The following is a 20,615-nucleotide window of genomic DNA, read 5'->3' as shown; positions in this document are numbered from 1 at the left end:
TACCCACCTACCCATGGTGACCTGCATACACCACCCCCCTGGAACAGGGACATTGGCAGGGTTTTTTACTATACGAGTGGGGGGTAGGCATGCACACGTAGCACCACTGACGTTTTAATAAGCCATTAGATGCATTAGGATAGATAAGATTTGAACCCTGACTGTAGCCCAGGAGACCACTTCTTGGTTTTTGTCTTGGTCCATGATGCTGGTAGAGGGATGCATTGGCAGGGAAAGCCACCTCTGAGGACTTAGGCAGGGACGTGGCCTTGTGGCCACTGACACAAGAAGCTCTTCCCCCTTCTTACCCACCCTCCAGCTGTGCAACTACTTAATCCTAAGCCCCCCAAGGAACTAAGGTAGCAGTTGAGTGTTTAAGTCATACTGAGTCTACCAAAACCAGTTCAGGTGCCTCTGCAGGTCTGTCACTGGGACGCATAAAAAAAAGTCTATATCTTGACATCGTTATGCTTGGAGCCTTCAATCACACCCTGAAGCCCTCGCAGGACTTGCCTGACAAAACAAGTCTCACAAGACATAAAGCAATGAACAAAGTGCAAGCACCACCCGGTCCCTTCTTTCTAGGTGGTTGAGATCCACCTGAGACCCATACACATACTGATGTATACGTGTGCTTCTGCCCTCTTCATCTCCCTCAGCTGTCCCAAATATTTATATGAAGGGCAACAGCTCCAAGAGGAGGCACTGGGAAAGCCTTACCTGGGGTGGTCACCAGGCTGGTAGCAAAAAGCACTGAGGGAAACCCAAATTTGTAGCTCTGCTCCCAGTCAGGCAGAGCAGAGCCGGAGAAACAGCTTGATTCTGCTCTGGAAATGGCTCCCTGGTTTTTTTTTTAACATGAAATATTTATTGGGTAAAAACACAGCCCACTTCCACCTGCCACCTTTCAAAATAGTGAGCCCTGCTCAGTTTTTTGAATGAAAGAGTGTGGGCGCAGCCTTCAGGAGATGATCCTTGGCTGTGCATCACTAACACATATAGGTGCCTCCCTGAAACGGCGGTGATGGACACCCTTATTTGAGTTTCTCTGTCATCAGCAATGACTCTATAGCCTGTGATGGCTTTTTGTGTGTCCTCAAACCCCAGTAAAGCACCTCAGAGGCTCCGTAACAACCCTGAGGATATGTCAGGCTTGACCACACATTCAAAACAAGGAAGCATTAGCCAGCTCACTTCTTCTAAGGAGTTTGGACCCAGATGATGAGCTTCAAGTTACATACTTCAGTATGAGCGGGAGAAGAACTCCTGTACGAGCAGTGCTGCAAAGCAGGATTTAACCTCCCACTCCAGAGTCTGCAGCCTGTAGTCAATGAAAGGAGTGCGTTGTACCCTGATCCCCACTGCCTTTAACCCTGCAAATGGTTACGTGGGTGCTGGCAGCCTGACCCTGTCCAACATGCGTGCTGCACCATGGTACCAGGAGCGAGAAGTGCAAGCTTGGGTTAATCCTGCAGAATTGTTGAATCCAAAATGGTTTCGTTTTGTCTGAAAAACATAAATCCGGGTTTAAAGCCCTCCTGGCCACAGACTACGCTTCGGACAGTTCTCAGGCTCCTGCAGAGCAAAGCTACACCTCGGGCAGCATCTAAAAGGGCTTGCTGATGGATGGGAGCGCTCTGGCAAACCCAGCCGAGGAACGCAAAGGTCTGCTGCTGGTTTCGCTTCAACCCATTGCTGCAATGGAACCAGCTCCAACAGTCAAAGGACTTTCTGCCAGTACAACTGCACCTAGATGAAGAATCTGCCAGTACAGTTATGTCAATCAGTTTTGGGGAAAGAGGAAAATTTTATTCCTCTGCCAGCAAAATTTTAAATGATAGATCAGGCCAAAACTTCTCTCATATTTACAGGGAAGTCCAGCGAAAATATCCTTTTTTTGACAGACTTACTTAAAGCATGTGGCATGGAGACTGAAAATGCTATCAACTATTTGACTGACAAGTGTCAGCAGCTGTTCATCCAATTTGTTTTATATTTCAGCAACTAACAGATTCTTTCCCCTCTGCTGTAATGCATGTCTCCTGGCCCACAGGCATCTCAGAAATTGCTTTTCTGCCTCTCTAGTGACCAAAACGTCAAACATATTAGAAGACAATTTGTGTTCAGAAGCATAAACAGGCATGCAGCAAAGCAAAGATGATTTTGTCAGTGTTCAGGCTGTGTTCTTTTAAAAAAAGTCACAGTAAACCTAAGGCAAAAATTACTTCTGTAAGCTTTAAAAGAAAAAGCTAAAGCAAAAATCAGCACAGGTTAAACCATCAACTACCAAGGGAAAAAGCACTCATCTAACGGCCAACCAAAACACAGCTGAGCCGTATTTCAGCCTCTGCACTTTGTGAAGTTTGTGAACTCTGCACTGCCGCCACCATCAACAATGTTTGTTCAAAAACCTGCTCTGTGGTGTCGTGACTCGACAGACCCACCGCTGCGTCAAGCTGAGTCCAGCTAGGAGAGTCCCTTAAGCCATTCACAAAACCCAGCCTTCTTCATCTTAGGTCTAGCAATGCTTTCAGAAACTCTTTGATCCCTGACTGCATATGATATAAGTGACAATTATTGCGATTGCCACCCATTCTGAACTTGCTGGACTAAAAAGGCCGCCTGACACCTCTCTCCAGTGAGCTGTATTCAGCAGTATTTCCTTCATTCAAGCACATTTAGGTTCTTGAGCTAAACCTGAAGTGATATTTTCCTCCGCCTTTCTAAAAGATACATATTCCATTTCAAGCTGTAAATCTGCATTTGTTGTAACTATGCAAAATATGGGAGAAAAAAAGTGCAGAGATTATATGCAATCTGCCAGCAGAGTTGTGTGCCATGAGGAAAATGCCTCACAGGTCAAAACAAAGAAAAACACTGAGCAACAAATTAGTTGCAGGCAGTAGCTAATATGGAGATCAAAAGATTAAAATCAACATGCAACGATGAAATCACTGGAATAATAGGAGCACTTAAGAAGATTAAGTCAATAACAGAGTCCAGTAGTTCAAAAATAAGATTTTGATTATACTGTAAAATTTGATATTGGTAGAGCAAAAGCAATTACAACCACGACATGCTTCGCTCTCCCCGCCTTAGACCATCTTGGCTCATTTCCTATGCAAGGAATACAGTTGTTGAAATAAACAGAAATGTTATGACTCAAGTGCTCGATTCAAAAACAAACCAGGTGGTCAGATCAGATTGGGGACTGTCAAGAGGGGGTCTGTAAAATGAGGACTTGTTGCAGATCCTGGAGGATACGACAGCTGGGGGGAACAAAGGCCACACCGTTTAGGACTGCTTTCGGCAGCGAGAGCACCACAAGCAGCTGATCTTGGGGGGCTGTCCCAGGCTGTCAGCTGGAGAGGAGCAGCATGCACTGGAAGGGAGGAAGGAGGACAGAAATAGCTCAAAGGCTTGAAGTGAACATGGTGGTGAACTCTGGTAACGGGGAAGGTTTTTTTCTATCCCCCTAAATCAGCAAAGATTGCAGGTTTGGTTTTGCGATGTACATCAGAGACAGAGCACACGGCAGCCTCCAAGCCCATCTGGACCCTCACGTAAGGGATGAGAACATGTCCCATAACCATATGCACCGATGCCGGGAGTCACCCAGTAGCACAGCCCAATGGGGATGGGAAGGATGACCGGCCAAGGGGCAGCTAATGCTCACCACGACAGATCGACCCTTGGTCAAGCCAGGTGTGTAAGCAAAAAGAGATAAGCCAGTCCCTCCAACACATACTGGCCGTGGCGTAGGGCACCAGCCGCATCCATGGACTGCGGGGCTGAAGGCTTATAGCTCCCCAGAGAGAAACAGTCACCCTGGTGACAGCCTCCTCACCCAAGAAGTCTGAGAGCCCTTGGTGGGTTCTGCAATGCTCTGTGTTTCGGAGGAAGAGCCTAAGCAGCTCCTCTGTTCCCCAGAGCTGATGACTTGCCTGGGCTCCCCTCTAAATTGGTTTTTCAGCATCATTAACTCCAGCCCCACCCCCGCCCCCACCCCAAAATCACAAGCTAGGCTCATAATTAAATCAAATAAATAAATTATCAGCTATTTTTACAGAATTTGTGGGTGTTCTTGAACATCCAGGGAATACTTGGATCGTGCATTGAAGTTTTTTCCTGCAATAACAAGGTCTGGATTTTTAGTTTGTTAGATTGTTGGGGGGGGGGGTGGGTTAGTGGTTCTTCTAGATCATGTCTTCTGGGGCGAAATCGGCACTTTTCTTGTGCCCAAACAGCAAAGCAGCAGTTTTGCCAGTCAACCTGGGAGTCCTGCCAGGCTCTCTCCAACTCAGCCACCACCACCAGGGACAGGGATGCTGCAGCCAGACAGTCCCGTGTGCCCCAGAGGTAACGTGCTGCCGTCCGCTGTCGCCTCGGTGCCTGCCAGCCCGTGGAGTCCCGCTCTGCAGCGGACAGGGACATCCGCGACAACAGTTCGAACAAGGGCAAATACAAATCTCGACCAACATAACATGTGGCATAGCCAGAAAAGCTGGTCAACACCGAGTGGGGAGTGAGTTGCAAAAAGACGGTGGAAAGATTCTTACTCTATTTGATTTTTTTCATTGAAAAAGCAAGCAATTTTGAAAATGAGATGTTTTCCTATCTCATTAAGAGGAGAATAATTCAAAACACGTGGGGTTTGTCCCACTTATTTTTTTGGCCATCCTTCTTTCAAGCAAAAAAGGGAAGGAATAGGAACACAAAACTGAAGTGGGCTTCTACCCGTTTTCACTGCTTTTTGCTTTTTCTGAAACGTTTTCAGTAGGAAAGTGAGAACAAGGCCATCCCCCCATTATATTCTCCTTCTCTACTTCCTCCCACCTTTTCTCCTAAATAGAAAATAAGGGGGAAAAAACCACAAAACCAGAAAAATTTAAAAGCTCCCACTCTTTCAAAATGAAGAAGTACAACATTTCAAAACATTAGGAAGGGATATCTTTCAGTTTCAGCATTCAGAAACTAAATGCAGCATTGCTCCATTACTGCAACATGAAGAATGACTGCTTCTGACAATAAGGATGGAGAACAGCAGCTCACCCCTTCAACAATTTCTTGCTTCCCTTACTGGTCAGGTTGACTTCGGATATGATGTGGACTCTGCCAACTCCCCAACTGCTTGCTGGGCCAGACCGGTCTCACACCAGGGACTAGACTTCATCCATGATGTCTCTCTCCACTCCTCACAGGCAGGCAGTGTTTTTGGGGCATAAAGCCTGGCTGGGATCGAGCCGTTTTAGTTACCATTCCTGTTGACAGGCAAACTACAATAGGCTCTGGCTCACTTTCTCCGAGCTGCGGAAGGAGGAATGAGCCGAGAAAAGAGTTCATTCAATTGCTTCTGTTTGGCAGCTCTGCAGGACTCTCCGTATAGACAGAAAGAGAGGTGGCGAGTAAGGAGTTGCCATTTTTAGAATTACATAAGCCAGCTTGATTGCCATCGAGGCACTCTGTGCAGCTCCTGCCACAGTGCCCTGCCGGTTGCTCTGCAGTGGGGCTAGATTTCAAACAGCTTTAGAAGCAGGTCAGATACCAGCTCTTAAAATTAGACTCAGGTTAAGAATGTTGATGTCACCCCTGCCATCACTGACAAAGTCAACCAGCAAAGCCATGCAAGGAGTCTGGGCCAGTGCGCTTCCAAAATCCTACTAACCGCATTTGCTCTGGGACCCATGCAGCGCTCCACAACCTAGCTCCCCAGTAGTGTTTCGTTATGCCGAAAAAAATATTCTAAATAAAATAAATTAAAATTATCTACCTACATATATGCAGCAATGTGTGCGTAACTCGGTGAACAGGCTGAAAAAATAGTCTGGAGAGACTCAATGCCTCTGCTCCAGCCACGGTGGCCTTGCCATGCACTGCCCCTGCCCCACGCACAGTCGCGGCGGTCCCCGTTGGGTGACACGGCAGCGGGGCCACCCCACCAACCCTAAGGGCCCTGCAGGGTGAGAGGGACTGCCCGTGGGGGCCGAGGCCTTGGTACGGCCCCCGTTACACGAGGTACCGTAGTTTCCAAGGGGTAATGGGAAGCAGTGAAATGGGTAAGAACTCCCTCTTCACCCCCGCCCCAAACTTTGCTATCCTGATTTCCCCATTCATTGCGTGTTAATTTGTCCACAAACTGTCTCTGTCTGACCGCAGCAAACCGAACTCCAGCCAAACACCTTGGGGCCATCCCCGGGCAGCGCTCTGAGGGCGTAACTGCTGCCTTGCACCGAGCCAGACCCAAACCCAGCACGGTGGGGCCAGGGCCCAGGCAGCCCCACAGCCCCGCTCTCCTCCCAGCCCGACCCTGCGCCCCTCCGCCGCACCTCGCACCGGCCACAGAGCTGCGTCAGAAGCTGCCCCCCCCCCCCCCCCCCCGGCTCACAAAAGGCAGCCCCATCCTAATTGCCTGGGCTGGTGGCTTGCCCGGTCATCCATCACCTTCTGCTACTAATAAAAAAAAAGAAGTATTTAAAAAATACATATAAAAAGCAAAGCAAAGCAGCATAGAAATCAAAGCCACCATTTCAGAGAGATCGAAGCACAATGCTAATAACTTTCGGCGGCTTCCACTGTGGAGTTTAAGCAGCTGCCAGGTTAAATAACTAGGAGGATCCTAAGTTATCTCCCAGCGGACCATAAATGCTCAGCGCCGACTACCCAGGCGGGGACGGCCCACCGGGCGCGGGGAGCCGGGCCGGGCCTGCGGGGCCCTGCGCTCCCCGCCCGGCCGGGACCCACCCGGGACGCACCCCCGGGAGCCCCTCGCCGAGTGGGTCTGGTTGTCGGGGGGCGAAAGGGAAACCCCCGCCCGTTTTCGATGTCGGCGGCCGGGGAGCGTTTGGGGCTGGGGCTGCCGGGCGCGCACGGGCCCAACTGATGACAAGAGGCGTTAGACGAGCCCCGGGGCGAGCCCGGTGCGTTCCGCGCAGGGGGCCGGGCCCTCCCGGCCGCCCCGGCACCGCAGTCGTTTTTCTGGGGGGGCAGCGGCGCAAAAATAACCGTAAGAGCGATCGCGCCTGCGTTGCGAGAGGCTTTGCGGCGTGCGCCTGCCCGGGAAAAAAAATCCGCAAACCGTATCTCCCCTCCGAACGTCGGGGGTAGGGGGGGGGGGGAGGATTAAAACCCCACGGGAGAACAGCCTCCACGGGAGAGGCAGAAAGCGGCGCCGAGCCGGGACCCCGCAGCCCGCCCGACGTGCAGCCGCTCCTGCCCCCCAAAAGCGGGCTGGTCTACCTCGCCCCCCCAGTGCCGCCAGCCCCGTTGGGCGGCCACGGCGCAGAGAGGGGGCGAAGGCGCGGCGGTGGGCAGGGCGGGGTGGCTGGGGCAGCTGGCTCCAAGTCAGTCATCTCTAATACGCCTGCCGGAAGAGCAGAAGTCGAATCGGCAGAGACAGCCTCCAGCTGTGCCTAAACCTGCGATTTCAATTAAAATACTGAGCTCCGATGCCCGGGTCTTAGCCGGGGTCCCAAAGCACCGATGCCCAAGGCGTGCGGTACCCGGGCTGCCGGGAGGCAGCGGCACGGCACAGCCCGGGCCGGCAGCCGGTACTCGGGCTCCGCGGGGGCTTCTCCGGGCCGCGGGAAGGAGGCGGCCCCGGGGCTGCTGCACGGGATCCCCGCCGCCGCTCCTCGCCCCCGGGAGCCCCGAGGCCTGCGGGACCCGCTGCCCCGAGCAGGGCGGTGGGTGCGGAGCGGCGAGCCGGCAGCCGTCCCCTCGGCCAGGGAGGGAAGGAGGGAGAGCCCCGGCCCGGGAAACACCCCGGCAAGGACGAGGGCGGCGCGGGGAAGCTGGCAGCGAGCTCCCGGCCCCGGCTCCGCAGCCCTCTTTTATCCTGCCCGAAATCATCTCGTTTACAGAAAATATTTGTTTGCACTATTAGTTGGTACTGGAGTTAATTACTCAACGTGTGAGCGGGGAGTAATATGGATAAAAGCAGCCCCAGTGTTTATTGTGTGGGTGAGCTGTTGAGCGGTGCTTGAATAAACTGCAATTAGGGTTAGATAGAGATTAATTAACATGTGAGTGGCAAGGTGTAAAATAGTTCCCAACCCTCCACTCAGTGTAATCTGCAGGCAAGGAAAAGAAGTTTGTGGAGGCTAATTAAATACTTTGCTAAAGCCGGCGAGCCCCGGGAGCGAGCGGAGCCCAGCCGCCGCCTGCCCGCTGCTCGCTGCCCGGCGGAGGCGCGGGCTGGGCGGGCGGCGCGGCTCCCCGGGGCTCCGCCGGCCTCTCCAACCACCGGACGCGGCTTGTGCCGGTGCATGTGGCTCTCCGCCGTCCCGTCCCGTCCCGTCCTCTCCCCCCAACAGCGGGACGGCTTCCTCCCTCCCTTGCGCGCTGGCCCATCAGACCCAGGCGGGGAGGATGGAGCGGGCAGGGCTGGGGGGACGCCCACACCTGACGCTCCAGGCGGAGAGACACCCCACAACCCACCCCCCTCCCGAGGCGGGGTGTCCCCCCGGCCCCGAGCGCAGCGCAGGGCAGCCCCGGGGCCGGGCGCTCCCCTCCGCCCGCCGGGAGCCCGGGGCGGCCGCCGCCTTCAAAGTTTGTTTCTGGAGCGTGTTGTGGTTCGCAGGTGAAAAAGCCTGTCTGCAAACAGCCGCCAGCGAGCTGCCCCGGCGGGGAGAGGAGGCGCGGCTTTGTCAGCGCCGCACAAAACCCCCGAATTCCTCCAAACTTTCTTAGGCGTGCTAAGGAGGCGGAAAAAAAAATACATATAGGGGCCTTTTCATTGCTTGCTTTACCTCTGGCCAGGCTCAATCTAAACCCTTCGCTTCCCCCCCCCCTCCCCCGGATAATCCTCCCCTTTATTTTAGAAACACACAAAACCAGGTTCCACGCAGCGCTATAGTGGCTACATGTGAAAGAGAATTGAGCGCCCTGAATCGCTGGGGGAAAATTGGTTCGGCTGAATAGCCCCGGCGAGGGACGGGGCGGCTAATCAGGGCCCGGGGAGGTGCTGCCGCTGCCGCCGGGCCCCCCTAAAACAGGTGGACACGGGACTCTCTCAATTACCGCGTCCTCGCGTCTGAGCTTTCTGCAAATCCCCCCCTCCCGCATCAAGTCGTTTTAATTAGAGAGGAAGGGAAGAAACCCCGGCATCCAGGCGCTATAATGGAGCGTCGCCTATTTCGGGGGGGGGGGGGGGGGGGGGGAATGGGGGGGGCACGACCAGGGCTAGAAGGGAAAGGGAGAGCCGCCCGGCTGCCCCCCGGGAAAGCAGACACCTTTCGGGGTGACAATTTGCAAAACTCCCGTTCGCGGCGCACGGGTCCTTTTTTTTTAATTTTTTTTTTAGAAGCAGCGAAACCCCCGCCCTGGACTCGACTCCCTCCGCGTTTATTTAAGGCTAATCACCAGCTACCCTGAGAGGGGAGGGGGGTGGAATTAAACTTAGTTTAATTAACATTAATACACTGTCCTAATTAATGGGTTGGCTATTAATTTATACATGCTGGGGAGGCTCGCAGATAAGTGACAATTTATTAATTATCTTCCAGCTCGGTTGCAACGGAGCTGATTGCAGATGGGTTGCCAAAATAACTCGAGCATGGTTGCGTGGTAGTTGCTTTAGGAAAAAAAAAAAATTCATTCTCCCCCTTCTTAAAAAAAAAAAAAGGAAGAAAAAAAAATCCTCACGCTCACTCGGAGTGGCTCTTCTAACCCCAGCAAGAACTGGAGCACTCTTTTCCACCCAACTTGTGAATCGCACTTGCCTTCTAATTTGCCACATGCAAAACGATTCCTCTGCTTTGCAAGTTGCTTTTTAAGAAGGGAGAGAGAGAGGAAAAAACCCAGCTCGCACACGAGCGATTTGTGCGTCTTAAACTGGAAGGAAATTGTGCGTGGAGGGGGGGGGGGGCTCCTCTTCCTCTCTCTGCCCCAACCCACCGCACTCCAGCCCGGCGCCTCGGCTCGGGGAAGATCCATGGTGGCATCCCCATGTCATTCTGCTCGAAGTGACTTCATGTGATGTCAGCTTTAAATGTACGAGACCGTGATCTGACGCTCAGGAAGATGTTTGCTATCAAAATGTGACTGTGGCCACACCGCGCTGCTTGGATGAGTCTCGCCGGCGCTGGGCAAAGGTAAGCGGTCCCAAGGCGAGCCCCGCCGCCCCTCGCCGTGCCCCCCGCCCCTGCCCGGACCGCGGCCATCGCTGGGGCTGGGCTGGGTGGCACTGGGCTGGGGGAGGCTTTTCTTTTTCTTTTTTTAAATACTAACAAGGTCTAGCTTGCATGTTACTCTAGCGTGTTCCGCTTAATGAGCAGTAATCTGGTACCCTACGTGCCATTGTTCTTGGATATGTTCATTTGAATGTAAATAGGGAGGGGGTGCCGGTGGGGGGGAGTGGTGGTGGTGGGGGGAGAACAAGGTGCTTATTAAATTGATTTGTCTCCTGGCTTTTCTGGAATGCAGAGCCGAGAGCGGGAGCGAGTCGCTGCTCACACCAAGTTCCCGCACGGCGGAGCGACATGGCGAGCTCGGGGTCGCTGGAGACGGTCATGCCTTCCTCTTGCCCCCGGCACGACGGCAGGGCCGCCGCCGCTAACCCCTCCAAGACCCTGGCCTTCTCCATCGAGCGGATCATGGCCAAGACGTCGGAGCCCAAGCCAGCCTTCGAGCAGCGGCACGGCGGGCCGGGGCCGGAGCCGGGCAAGAAGCCGCTGAGCCTGTGCTCGCCCCTGCCCTGCGTGATCCCCATCCCGCCGCTGGGCTACGAGGTGCCCTCCAAGACTCTCCTCAACTACTCGGAGCTGTGGAAGAGCAGCCTGCGGGGCGGCGCGGGGCTCTGCAAAGCCAACTGCGGCGTCTGCTGCAAGGCAGAGCTCGCCCTGGGCCAGCCCAGCGGCCGGCTCATCAAGCCGCAGGTCATCCACCAAGCGGGGGCCGTGCCGGCCGCCCCCCGCTCCCTCTACTACTTCAACTACCTGGACGCCGCGTACCACCCGGCCGACATCCTGCACGGACAGCTCTTCCCCGCCGGCCTGCTGGGCGCCCCGCCGCCGGGGGGGCTCTCGGCCCACCAGAAGCTTTTCCTGCTGGAGAACGCCAAGCTGGCGGGGCTGGCGGCCGAGAAGCTGCCGCCGCCGCCGCCCTTCGCCCACAAGGAGCGGCTGCCGGGACACCTGGACCAGGTGATGAAGGAGGCGGCGGCGGCGGAGCGCGGCGGCCCCCCCAAGGGCCACGCCAAGCTGGGGGGCGGCGGCGCGGCGGAGGGCAAGCCCAAAAACTTCACCTGCGAGGTCTGCGGCAAGGTAAGGGGGGGCGCCGGCGTGGGGGGGGGAGGGGGTGCGGGGGGCGGCCGTGCCGTGCCTGACCTCGCCTTCCCGGCGCTTCCCCGCAGGTCTTCAACGCGCACTACAACCTCACCCGCCACATGCCGGTGCACACGGGGGCCAGGCCGTTCGTGTGCAAGGTCTGCGGGAAGGGCTTCCGCCAGGCCAGCACCCTGTGCCGGCACAAAATCATCCACACCCAGGTAGGTGGGGGGCAAGCGGGGTGCGGGAGGAGGCGGCGGCTCCCCCCCTGCTCTCCCCGCAGCCCCCCTGACGGGCCTCTCGCCCCCCGGTGCAGGAGAAACCCCACAAGTGCAACCAGTGCGGGAAGGCGTTCAACAGGAGCTCCACGCTCAACACCCACATCCGCATCCACGCCGGCTACAAGCCCTTCGTCTGCGAGTTCTGCGGCAAGGGCTTCCACCAGAAAGGTGAGCCGGGCCGAGCCGAGCCGGGCCGGGCGCCCCCGCGGGTCCCTCGCCCATCATTAGAGGGGATTAAACGCGGCGAGCCCTGCCCGGCTGGGGGAAGAGAGGGGCGCGGGCAGAGCCGCCGCCGCTCCCAATTACTTTCCCTCTAAGCCGGGTCGCATCGCCGAGGACTGCTGACGGTTCTCCCTAAATGCTTTTTAAATGAGAGGTGCCGGGCCTTGGTCCTAATCCAGAGCCCTCCATTTGCCGCGGGTCACCGGCCTGACCCTGCCTCTCATTTGTGCCGTGCCAGTTGCGCGCTGCTCCGCGGTGACGCGGACCGAGTTTGACAAGTCAGACAGGGGTGCGGGGGGGGGGGGAGACACTTCCTAATACACACACCCCCCCCCCCCCCGCCTTACCTGTGCACCGTGCGGCCCGGGCACCCTCGGGTAACCCCCTTTTCCACCCTCTTCCTCTCTCACAGGCAACTACAAGAACCACAAGCTGACCCACAGCGGAGAGAAGCAGTACAAGTGCACCATTTGCAACAAAGCCTTCCACCAGATCTATAACTTGACTTTCCACATGCACACCCACAACGACAAGAAGCCCTTTACGTGCGTCACTTGCGGGAAAGGATTTTGCAGAAACTTTGATTTAAAGAAGCACGTCCGAAAGTTGCACGACAGCGTCTCCAGCGCTCCGCCGCCGCCGCGGGACCCTGGGCGCAGCGGGCAGAGCTAAGGGCCCGGCGCACACACCCCCCCCGCCCCGGACCTGCTCCACCAGGCCAGCACTATTTATCCAAACCAGCCTTTGCTTCTCTGTCTTTCCCCCAGCGAGCTCAGCCGCCGGTAGCAAGCGATCCCGAGCCGCAGTTGTATATAAGAGGAATCTTATTTAACGGCGCGCTGCGCCGCCCGAGCGGGCCAGGAGGGGCCGGGCTGGCTGCCCCCCGCCAGGACAGCGCTCTTTATACGTGTCTGTAAATCTCCATTTTAAATGTACGCTCGAATAAGTGAGGAATATATATATATCTATCTATCATGGGACAATAAACCGGCCCTTCGCAGGTGTCTCATTTCCCACCTCGGCCCCGGTCCGAGCGGGGACCGGGCTGAACGGCGCTATCCCCCGCGCACGGGCGGCAGCTCCGGGAGCCGGGCCCTGCCGCTCCAGGGAGCGCCGCGGGCCCCGGCGGAAACAAAACGAGGGCGGGAGGGAACCGGGCGGCTTCAGAGGGCCGCTGCCCCCCGGGAGAGGGGCAGCGCCGGTGCGGGGCCCCCGGCGGGGCTGCGGGACCCCCGGCCGCAGCGCGAAGGGCGGCTCGGAGTTTCCCAGCGCCGCTCTCCGGGGCCGGTTCATTACGGCGTGTTTAAGCCGCTCCTGAATGACTATCTTTCCCCGCATGCAGATGAAATGATCTCACGCTTGCTTTCCGAGTAATGACCCAAATTAAGAGAGAAAACACAGACCCTTCAAACCGCATTACATTAATCTAATCACTCCCAGCAGGCCTCAGAAACTCTTTTTGATCAGAATATGGATAATCAAGCACTTGGATTACACTAAATATTCCCTTCTCATCTCCCCCCCTCCCTCCCTTTTAATATGCAAGTGTCTATTCCGGCCACGTCGTTAGGAACAATATTATTCTAGCGGAGAAAGGAGATGGAGGCGGCCGTGCGTGTGCGTGCTGCTCGGGCCGGGCTTGCCAATGAAGAGGGGAACGAGCGAGACACCAAAATGCCTGGGGACGGCGTAACGGGGAGCTCACCTCTCTCCGCTTAATTGAGTGGTTAAATGGTGGGAGGCGAGGACGGGCACAGCTCGCCGCCGAGCGCAGGAACGGGAGGCGACCCCTCGCTCCGGCTTTCTGGATTCATTATTCAGCTGCGACGCCCCGCGCTCCCCGAGGAGCGGGCCGGGGGGCTGGCGGGCCCCGCGCTCCCGCTGGAGGGACGGGGGCGATTTCAGAGTTTCTCGGGGTTTGCATTTTTAAGCGCCAGAAGCAGCGTTTTGATGGTTTGGGTCGGATGAGGAGCGGGAAAGGATGCCCAGTGATCCTGGCAGGGAGGAGAGAGAGTGCCAGAATTTGTTAAAAGATTTTGGGAGAGTTTCAGATTAAAAGGAAATTAAAAAAAAAAAGAAAAATGCAAGCCTCGTCGCCGTAAGTCACCGCTCTGGGAAGTCTTGGTGGGGGGGAACCGTCCCCCAAGCGAAGGGGCTGTAGCTCAACCCTTTGCAGGCGGGTCGCGGCTGCAAACCGCCAGCCGAGCCCGGCTCCCCGCCGCCGCCGCCACAGACGGGGCGGGAGAGCCCACGGGCCGGGGGGCAGCGGCAAGGGACCCCCGTCTCCGTGAGGACATTGTGCGGGGGGAGGCCACGGCAGGACGAGGTCCCAGAGGAGGGGAGCGGGGCGCGGAGGCGAGCGGCGTGTCCGGCGCGGCTGCGGAGCCGGTCCCGCTGCCGGGTCCGGGGGAAGCGGCGCTTCCTCCGCACCTCGGGCGCTGGGAAGAGGTCTGGGCTGCCAGCCGGGTGCCGAAGGCGGGAGCCAGGCGCGGCTGCGGGCCCCGCAGGCAGCTTCCCCAGCCCTCCTGACGGGCGAGAGCAGCGCGAAGCCTGCTCCCGGGAAGAAAATTGAGGAAGCGCGTTCTTTTCGCATTTTTATAAAAAGCGACGTTGTTTACAGAGCCGCCTGTGAGAGGGGGAGCGGCATTCCCGGGGCACCCTCAGGGGCCGCGCCGGCCGGGTTTGGTCAGCTCGCCCCTCCCGGGGGGCGGCGGGCAGCCCACCCCGGGCCGGGTGTCGCTCCGGCTTCCCCCCGACCCCGGACGCACTGGGAAGCGGCCACCGCAGCGCGCTCGCCGCCGGCCGGCCCCGGCCCCCCCGGGATCGCACCCGGATCCCGGCACACACAAGCCGCAGATCGCGGGGGAGGGGCGGCTCTGTCAGACACACACACGCCAGAGACTCCAATTATCTTCTCCCTCACAAGATGTTTCTGCTGTCCACGACTGCTCACACTTCGGCACTCTTGCCAGCAAGCCTCAATAATAACACAAAACCCGCACAAAAACCCCTCTCCCGGCGCCGCAGCCGCGCACACAACAGATTGAGCGGTGCCGGTGCCTCGGGGGGAGGGTTAGAGGTGCCTCCGCGCAGAGAGCGACGTGCCAGCGCCGCCGGGCTTCCCCCCTCGGCCCGCCGCCTCCCCGGGACCGGGCGGCACCCAGGTGCGTCCCGCCGGGCACCGGGCAGCGAACAACCCAAAGGCAGCTGCGTTGCCCTTTTCCCTGCACTCCGCTCTCCAAACGTCTGAGCAACCAGTTTGCTGCTAGAAACATGTTAATTGCCAACGGAGCTCATTAAGGCATGCACATGCAAAACACAGCGAGGGAGATTAAATGGACAAAAGCGCAATAATGAACTGTCAACAATCGGACCCATCTACACGACCAGGAGCACTCAAGAATGAGGCATTTAGAGGCAACAAAGGATTGTCTGGGACAGGAAGAAAGGACGACCTAGACTTTTGTTTAGTCAACACAATTGATTACAAATGAGAGATTAACAGGATAGCTTCAGAGTTTTTTTGAAGGAGGCAGAAGAGAAAAGTCCAATTAAGTGCACCGAATGTTAACTACATTGATTTCCACGGCCAGCCCTAGAGAAATTCTCATTAAACCGTCCCTGGCGATCCCTTTTGGAAAGTAATTTGTCTCCCTGATGGAGCAGAGAAAGGGAGCCGTGTAAAGAGAAAGAAGCGCTAGTTCTTGGCACAATGAGCTTAGGAGACACACTGGAAAGAGCCAAAGGGGGAGTTAATGAGCATCTGACAAGCCGCTTGGACCCGGGCCTGGAGAGCAGCGATGAAAAGATGGAATTGGCCAACAACTATTCTTTATATCAAACATAAAAAGGCCAATCTGAAACAGGGCTGCTCAAAGCTGGTGGGGAAGAAAAGAAAGGCCCCCACTGGGGGGTGGAGTGGAGGGCTCAACTGCCCCATTGGGGCGGGCAAAAAAAAAAAACCAACCAACTCCGCACTGGCACGTCCCTCTCCCGATCGAGCGGAGCTGCCGGGCCTCGGCACCGCCCCCGGGCCGGGCACAGCCATCGGGGCCCGGCAGCCCCGGCGCCCCGCTGCAGCCAGCGCAGGCAAACCGCTGCCACCCCGGCCCGGGGGCGTTTGCACAGCCTGGCCTCACCCCACACCGCCCCCCCGGGAAAGGGGACCCCACACCAGCCGAGCCGGGTACAGTTCTAAGACGTTATCCCGCAGAGGTAGAGCACCGGCCAGCCCAAACCACAGCGGCCTGGCTCTCCCCAGGAGGCAGCACCGCCCTGAACCCCGCCTTGCCCCCCCCGGGGTTCCCCTCGCCCACCTGCGCCGACCCCTCCCGCTGCGACCCCCCCCGGGGACCGGGCACGGCGGAGCGCAGCGCAAGGCAACGCGCCTCCTCCCCGCTCGTGTAGACACGGCTTGCTCGGAGGCTCTTAAATCAGATTAGAGCTCGTTAATAACAATTTTGGCTTAAGTCTGTATTGACTTAGGTTTAGGAATGGCTTAGCACTTTCGCTTAAGTCAACACTACGGCTAAATTGACACATGCTTTTCCCAGCCCGCCGGGTCCCCGCCGACGCCCGGGTGCCCGCAGGACGTGTCCTTCTCCCGCTTTAAGCCGTGTTACGAGACCATTTGCATTATTTTTAAGCGAGCACGCCGGGCCTCGAGCGTGCCAGCCTGCCCCCGCGTGTCGCCCACGAGGGTCCCCCCCACGGAGGGGCTCCCCGCCGCCGCCCAGGGTTGGGGTGAGGGCATTGCTGTCATCGGGCTCCCGCTCCTTCCACCGCCGAGCCCCTGTGGCCCTTCCCCAGCCCCCGACGCCGCGGCCCGTGCCCACTCCCTAACGCCTCTTTCCTTCCTTCCCTCTCTCCTCAGGCCCCCTCTACCCCTTCAGATTTGGGGCCCGGATACCCCCTAGAGAGACAAGGCTGCGCTGCGACCCGCGCCCGAGCTCCGCGAAGAGAGAGGAAGGGGCCGGAGGCAGCTGCCCCCGCAGCCGAGGCGACGGCGGCACGACGGGTCCCGGCGCGGGCATCGCCCTTCGGCCAGCACCGACAGCGGCCGCGGCGAGGGCTACCGGCTACCCCGGCCGCGTCTGACCCCAGGAACAGCCGCATGCGGACGGGACAGCGAGGGGGCAGGTAGGCCGGGAGCTGTGCAGGCAGAGGGGGCGAGCGGCATGCCACGGCGACGGGTACCCACCCCTCGGGCTGGGGGGGAGGCCACGACTCCGTGGTGACACGGTCACCCCGCACCCTTCCCCTCCCGAGGGCTCCTCCGGGCAGACCTCACACCATGGCCAGCTTCGCCCCAAACCATTCGCCCTCCTACCCCGCCTCTTGCTGCCACCCTCCCCACCTCCTCCCGAGCCACCAGCCCTGCCGCTCCCCAGGGCAGCCCCGCTGTTGCGGGTCCTGCCCTCCCGCAGGCACAGCGCTGTGCTGACCAGCGCCCGACACCATCACCACGGGTCCTCGGGAAAAAACATGTAAAGAAGGGAAAAAGCTCTTACCAGCTCGCCTCTACCGTCCTCCCGGCCTCTCCAGGCGACCCTTCCCCACCTTTTAACCCCACTCCTAGGCCGTTCTCACCACTAACCCTGCCTGGGCCAAAGCCCCAGGCTTGTGTTATTCGTAAATATGTAATTTATCTCTTGCTCAATTCAATCTTAATTGATTGAATCACAGAAAGGTGAGCCCAACACGTGCCCTCAATTAAGAAAAAAAGGGGGGAGGGGATTTGGACCTCTGCGCTCTCCATTTTGGGGCGGGTTGCCTCTCCATCAGGTGCTGAGGCTGCGGCCAGGCCGGGTGGCTGAGCCTGCTGGGAGCCCCGGGCCGGGCACCGGGAGCTGCCGGGCACCGAGAGCTGCCGGTCCCCTCTGCTCCGTCCCGCCCCTCGGCTGAGGGAGCACGAAAAGCCCTTCAGTGCGGGTGCTGAAAGTTACCGGGGTTCTTAAAATCCGTAAAAATCTGTTTTAAAGTGGCTCCGGTACGAGCGTGTTTAGTTGTGGGAAAGCCTTGTTGTCCCCAGCGGGGATGGGGACAAAACGCTGTCAAACACGGAGCGCAGAAAAAGGGTCTGGTCCGAGAGTTTGTAAATCCGAAACAACACAAAACTTGACTACGAATACTGCATCTTTGCTGTCTTCTGCGTTTGCAGAAGACGCAGGCTGATGAGTAACTTTAACAGTGATCTGGGCCGCGGGCAGGAGTACCTCCAGCCGGTGGGGCGGGGACCGGGCACCTCGCCGGACCCGCAGCGCTGCGGCTTCGCCTCTCCCGGCTCCTCGCGGAGCCTCGCGGAGCACCCCCGGCCCCCTCCGGGCCGCCCCAGCCCGCGGGCGATACAAACAAACGGGCCCGCAGCAGCGGTAGGGACGGCGCTGCCCCGGCGGCACGGGGCGGGGGGGGGTGTGGCGGCAGCCCCAGCCCACCGCGCTGCTCCGCAGACGCCGGCCGGGAGCAAAGCCCTCGCCCGAACGCAGCGGGGCTGGGCGCTTTGAACCACCTGGAAGACCGAGGCCGCAGGAGGCGAATAACACTCCCCCACATCAGCGCCGCGGTGGGCACGGCTGCCCTTTGCAGGGCACCGAGAGCGCCGGGGCCCTCCTGCCATGGCGTTCCCCGCGTCCCGCTAACTGTCTGATACTCCTTCTACTGTCTCCCTCGCTGCTGCCAGTTGCCAAGATATTTCACATAAATAGAAGCTTTCTGATTTATAATCAGCCTCTTCCTTCTGATTCATTATGTTAATGAATTGAGATATTACCAACATTGGATTATCGCGTCGCTGAATGAATCCAGCAAAAGAAAGCTGATTATAGAGGAAAAAGCCAAGTGTACCCGGAAACTTAATAAAACGAAACGTCCGAGAAGTAGTGTAAAGCGGCTGCAGTTGTTTAAGCTCACTCTAAACACCCTTCACAGGTGACGGGGGGATGCGACAGTTTCCTTCACATACACAAACCTTTCCCCTATGGATTTACGGACACGTTTTCCGCCGTTACGGCTATTATTACGAACGCTTCCAAGGAATCAAACCCGCTGCCCCGAGCTGCCCTGGGACTCTCGGCGCCGTGAAGCGAGAGCGGACACACACAACCTGCTTCTCGTCCCCGTCCTCAGCGCACCGCTCCCGAGGACGCGCAGCCCCCGAGACGCCCGGCCGCCGCCCGTCTGTCTGTCTGTCTGTCTGTCTGTCCTCCCACTCAGACCTTCCCCGCGCCCCGAGCGACCCCATTTCACACTGGGAAACGACAGAGAAATGCCCTTTCCTTCCCCCCCCCCTTTACTCCCTTCCACACAGCCGCCGGCTTGGGCTCTCCTCCGCCTGGAGCAGCCCTGCCCCGCGGGCAGGTCCGCCGAGCCCCGGCGCGGAGGCGAGCGCGGCCGCGGCCCGCTGCCGGGGAAGCGCGCAGGTTAAACCGCGCTTAACGCAGCTGCAGGCATGCGGTTCCCTTCAGCAAATTACCCTCCGGAACCTTTTATTGCGCAACAGTTAGAGAGCAGCGTGATTGAAGCTATTGGGAACGCATACCAACTAAATGGGTAAAGAAATGCAAGTCTGGAAACCAACATGACGTTTCCCAACGCCGCTGTGAGGCAGGTACCAATTTACTGCGGCTCCAGGCTATGTCATTAGGCAAGGAGACTGTAATTTACTCAAAGGACGGCAATTTTTTCCTTTTATTAATTTGCAATATATTTGTAAAATAATCTTACAGCAGCTGGCTCTGCTTGAATCTGTTTCAAACGTGTGATGTAAATACCGTCTCACACTATTTTGATGCCTATTAGGGCTTTCTGGTAGGTGATACGACTGAGAGTAAGGAGAAAGAACACCACACATTTATTTTTAAGATCATCATCCCTAGTGATAAAACTTATGGGAAGAAGCGAGCATACTTCCTATCTGTACGCGTTAAAAACAAACATATGCAAAGTAACCCAAATGAAAAAGATACAACTGGAAGACTACACACGCAGCGAGTACAATTTAGGGCATTTTCAAGAGCTGTTTCAGCTGTGTTGAAAAGGAGTAGCAAATTCCCAAATTAAATCACCCTATTTACGGCAAAGACAAAGAGCTTCACACAGCAGGAGGATGCACTAAAGAACCGGGTTTTTTTTTCCCACCTGTTTCCTTTGCAAGGGTTTAAGTATCTCTATCCATATCTTGCTAGTAATCACGTATCTGAAGTAATTTAGCACACAGTTATTGCGAAACAGTAGGAAGAGTGCAACTAATCGATCTGGGATTCATTACATTTGGATTTTTCAGCAGTAAACTTCTGAGATTCTAATCTTCACTCAGCAGATTAATATTTCAGATCAGTGTCAGAGGAAAACAAACACCGTACCTAAGCAAAGTATTTATCACTGGCGTACTCACCGTCCACACACTTGGCTGCAGCAGGCACCAATTTACATCCAACTCGTACATGCAATAAATATAACACTGAAATCCAAGAGGCAGTGACTACAGGATCAAAGCTTTATTTCAACTGTAACGCTCTATATCCATGGATTATAATCCTTGAGCAAACAGAATATTACAGTAATGAAGACCTTAGCATTACAAATATGTTAAAACAGCTTGCATTTGGGGTGATATTTAAGGTCAAGTTGTATCTGAACACAGCTATTAAAATATTATGAAAATTACCATTATGGAGCAAATAATGTTTTCTTTCAGATGTAACCGCTAGAAGTACATTCCATTTCAAATTCGGTTTTCCTATTTTTCAGTACCAACAAGCTCAAACTGAGCATCTACATCCCTGACCTGCTCTTTGTGACTGAAAAAAGACAGGAAGGAAGAACTATAAGCTCAGCCTAAAATCTAGCT

At 56.7% G+C, this 20,615-nt stretch overlaps 1 protein-coding gene across 1 annotated transcript; it reads left to right on the top strand.

The window, feature by feature from the left end:
- Positions 1 to 10,478: 10,478 nt before the first annotated feature.
- On the top strand, positions 10,479 to 12,439 carry FEZF2 (FEZ family zinc finger 2). Its single transcript, XM_059823364.1, has 4 exons — positions 10,479 to 11,261; positions 11,351 to 11,485; positions 11,581 to 11,713; positions 12,180 to 12,439. Exons 1-4 carry the CDS (start codon positions 10,479 to 10,481, stop codon positions 12,437 to 12,439), a joined length of 1,311 nt encoding a protein of 436 aa, XP_059679347.1.
- The last annotated feature ends 8,176 nt before the right edge of the window (positions 12,440 to 20,615 follow it).

This window comes from Gavia stellata, chromosome 12, assembly GCF_030936135.1.
Source record: "Gavia stellata isolate bGavSte3 chromosome 12, bGavSte3.hap2, whole genome shotgun sequence".
NCBI classification, from domain to species: domain Eukaryota; kingdom Metazoa; phylum Chordata; class Aves; order Gaviiformes; family Gaviidae; genus Gavia; species Gavia stellata.
The sequence above is the reverse complement of the archived record's forward strand: the minus strand, read 5'-3'. Positions and strand labels throughout refer to the sequence as shown.

What these genes read in the sequence shown, in the direction of transcription:
- FEZF2 (XM_059823364.1), top strand. Translation starts at nt 10,479, where the DNA reads ATGGCGAGCTCGGGGTCGCTGGAGACGGTCATGCCTTCCTCTTGCCCC. An exon ending in CCTGCGAGGTCTGCGGCAAG is followed by an intron (nt 11,262 to 11,350) that starts GTAAGGGGGGGC and finishes GCTTCCCCGCAG; the next exon opens with GTCTTCAACGCGCACTACAA. An exon ending in ACAAAATCATCCACACCCAG is followed by an intron (nt 11,486 to 11,580) that starts GTAGGTGGGGGG and finishes CCCCCGGTGCAG; the next exon opens with GAGAAACCCCACAAGTGCAA.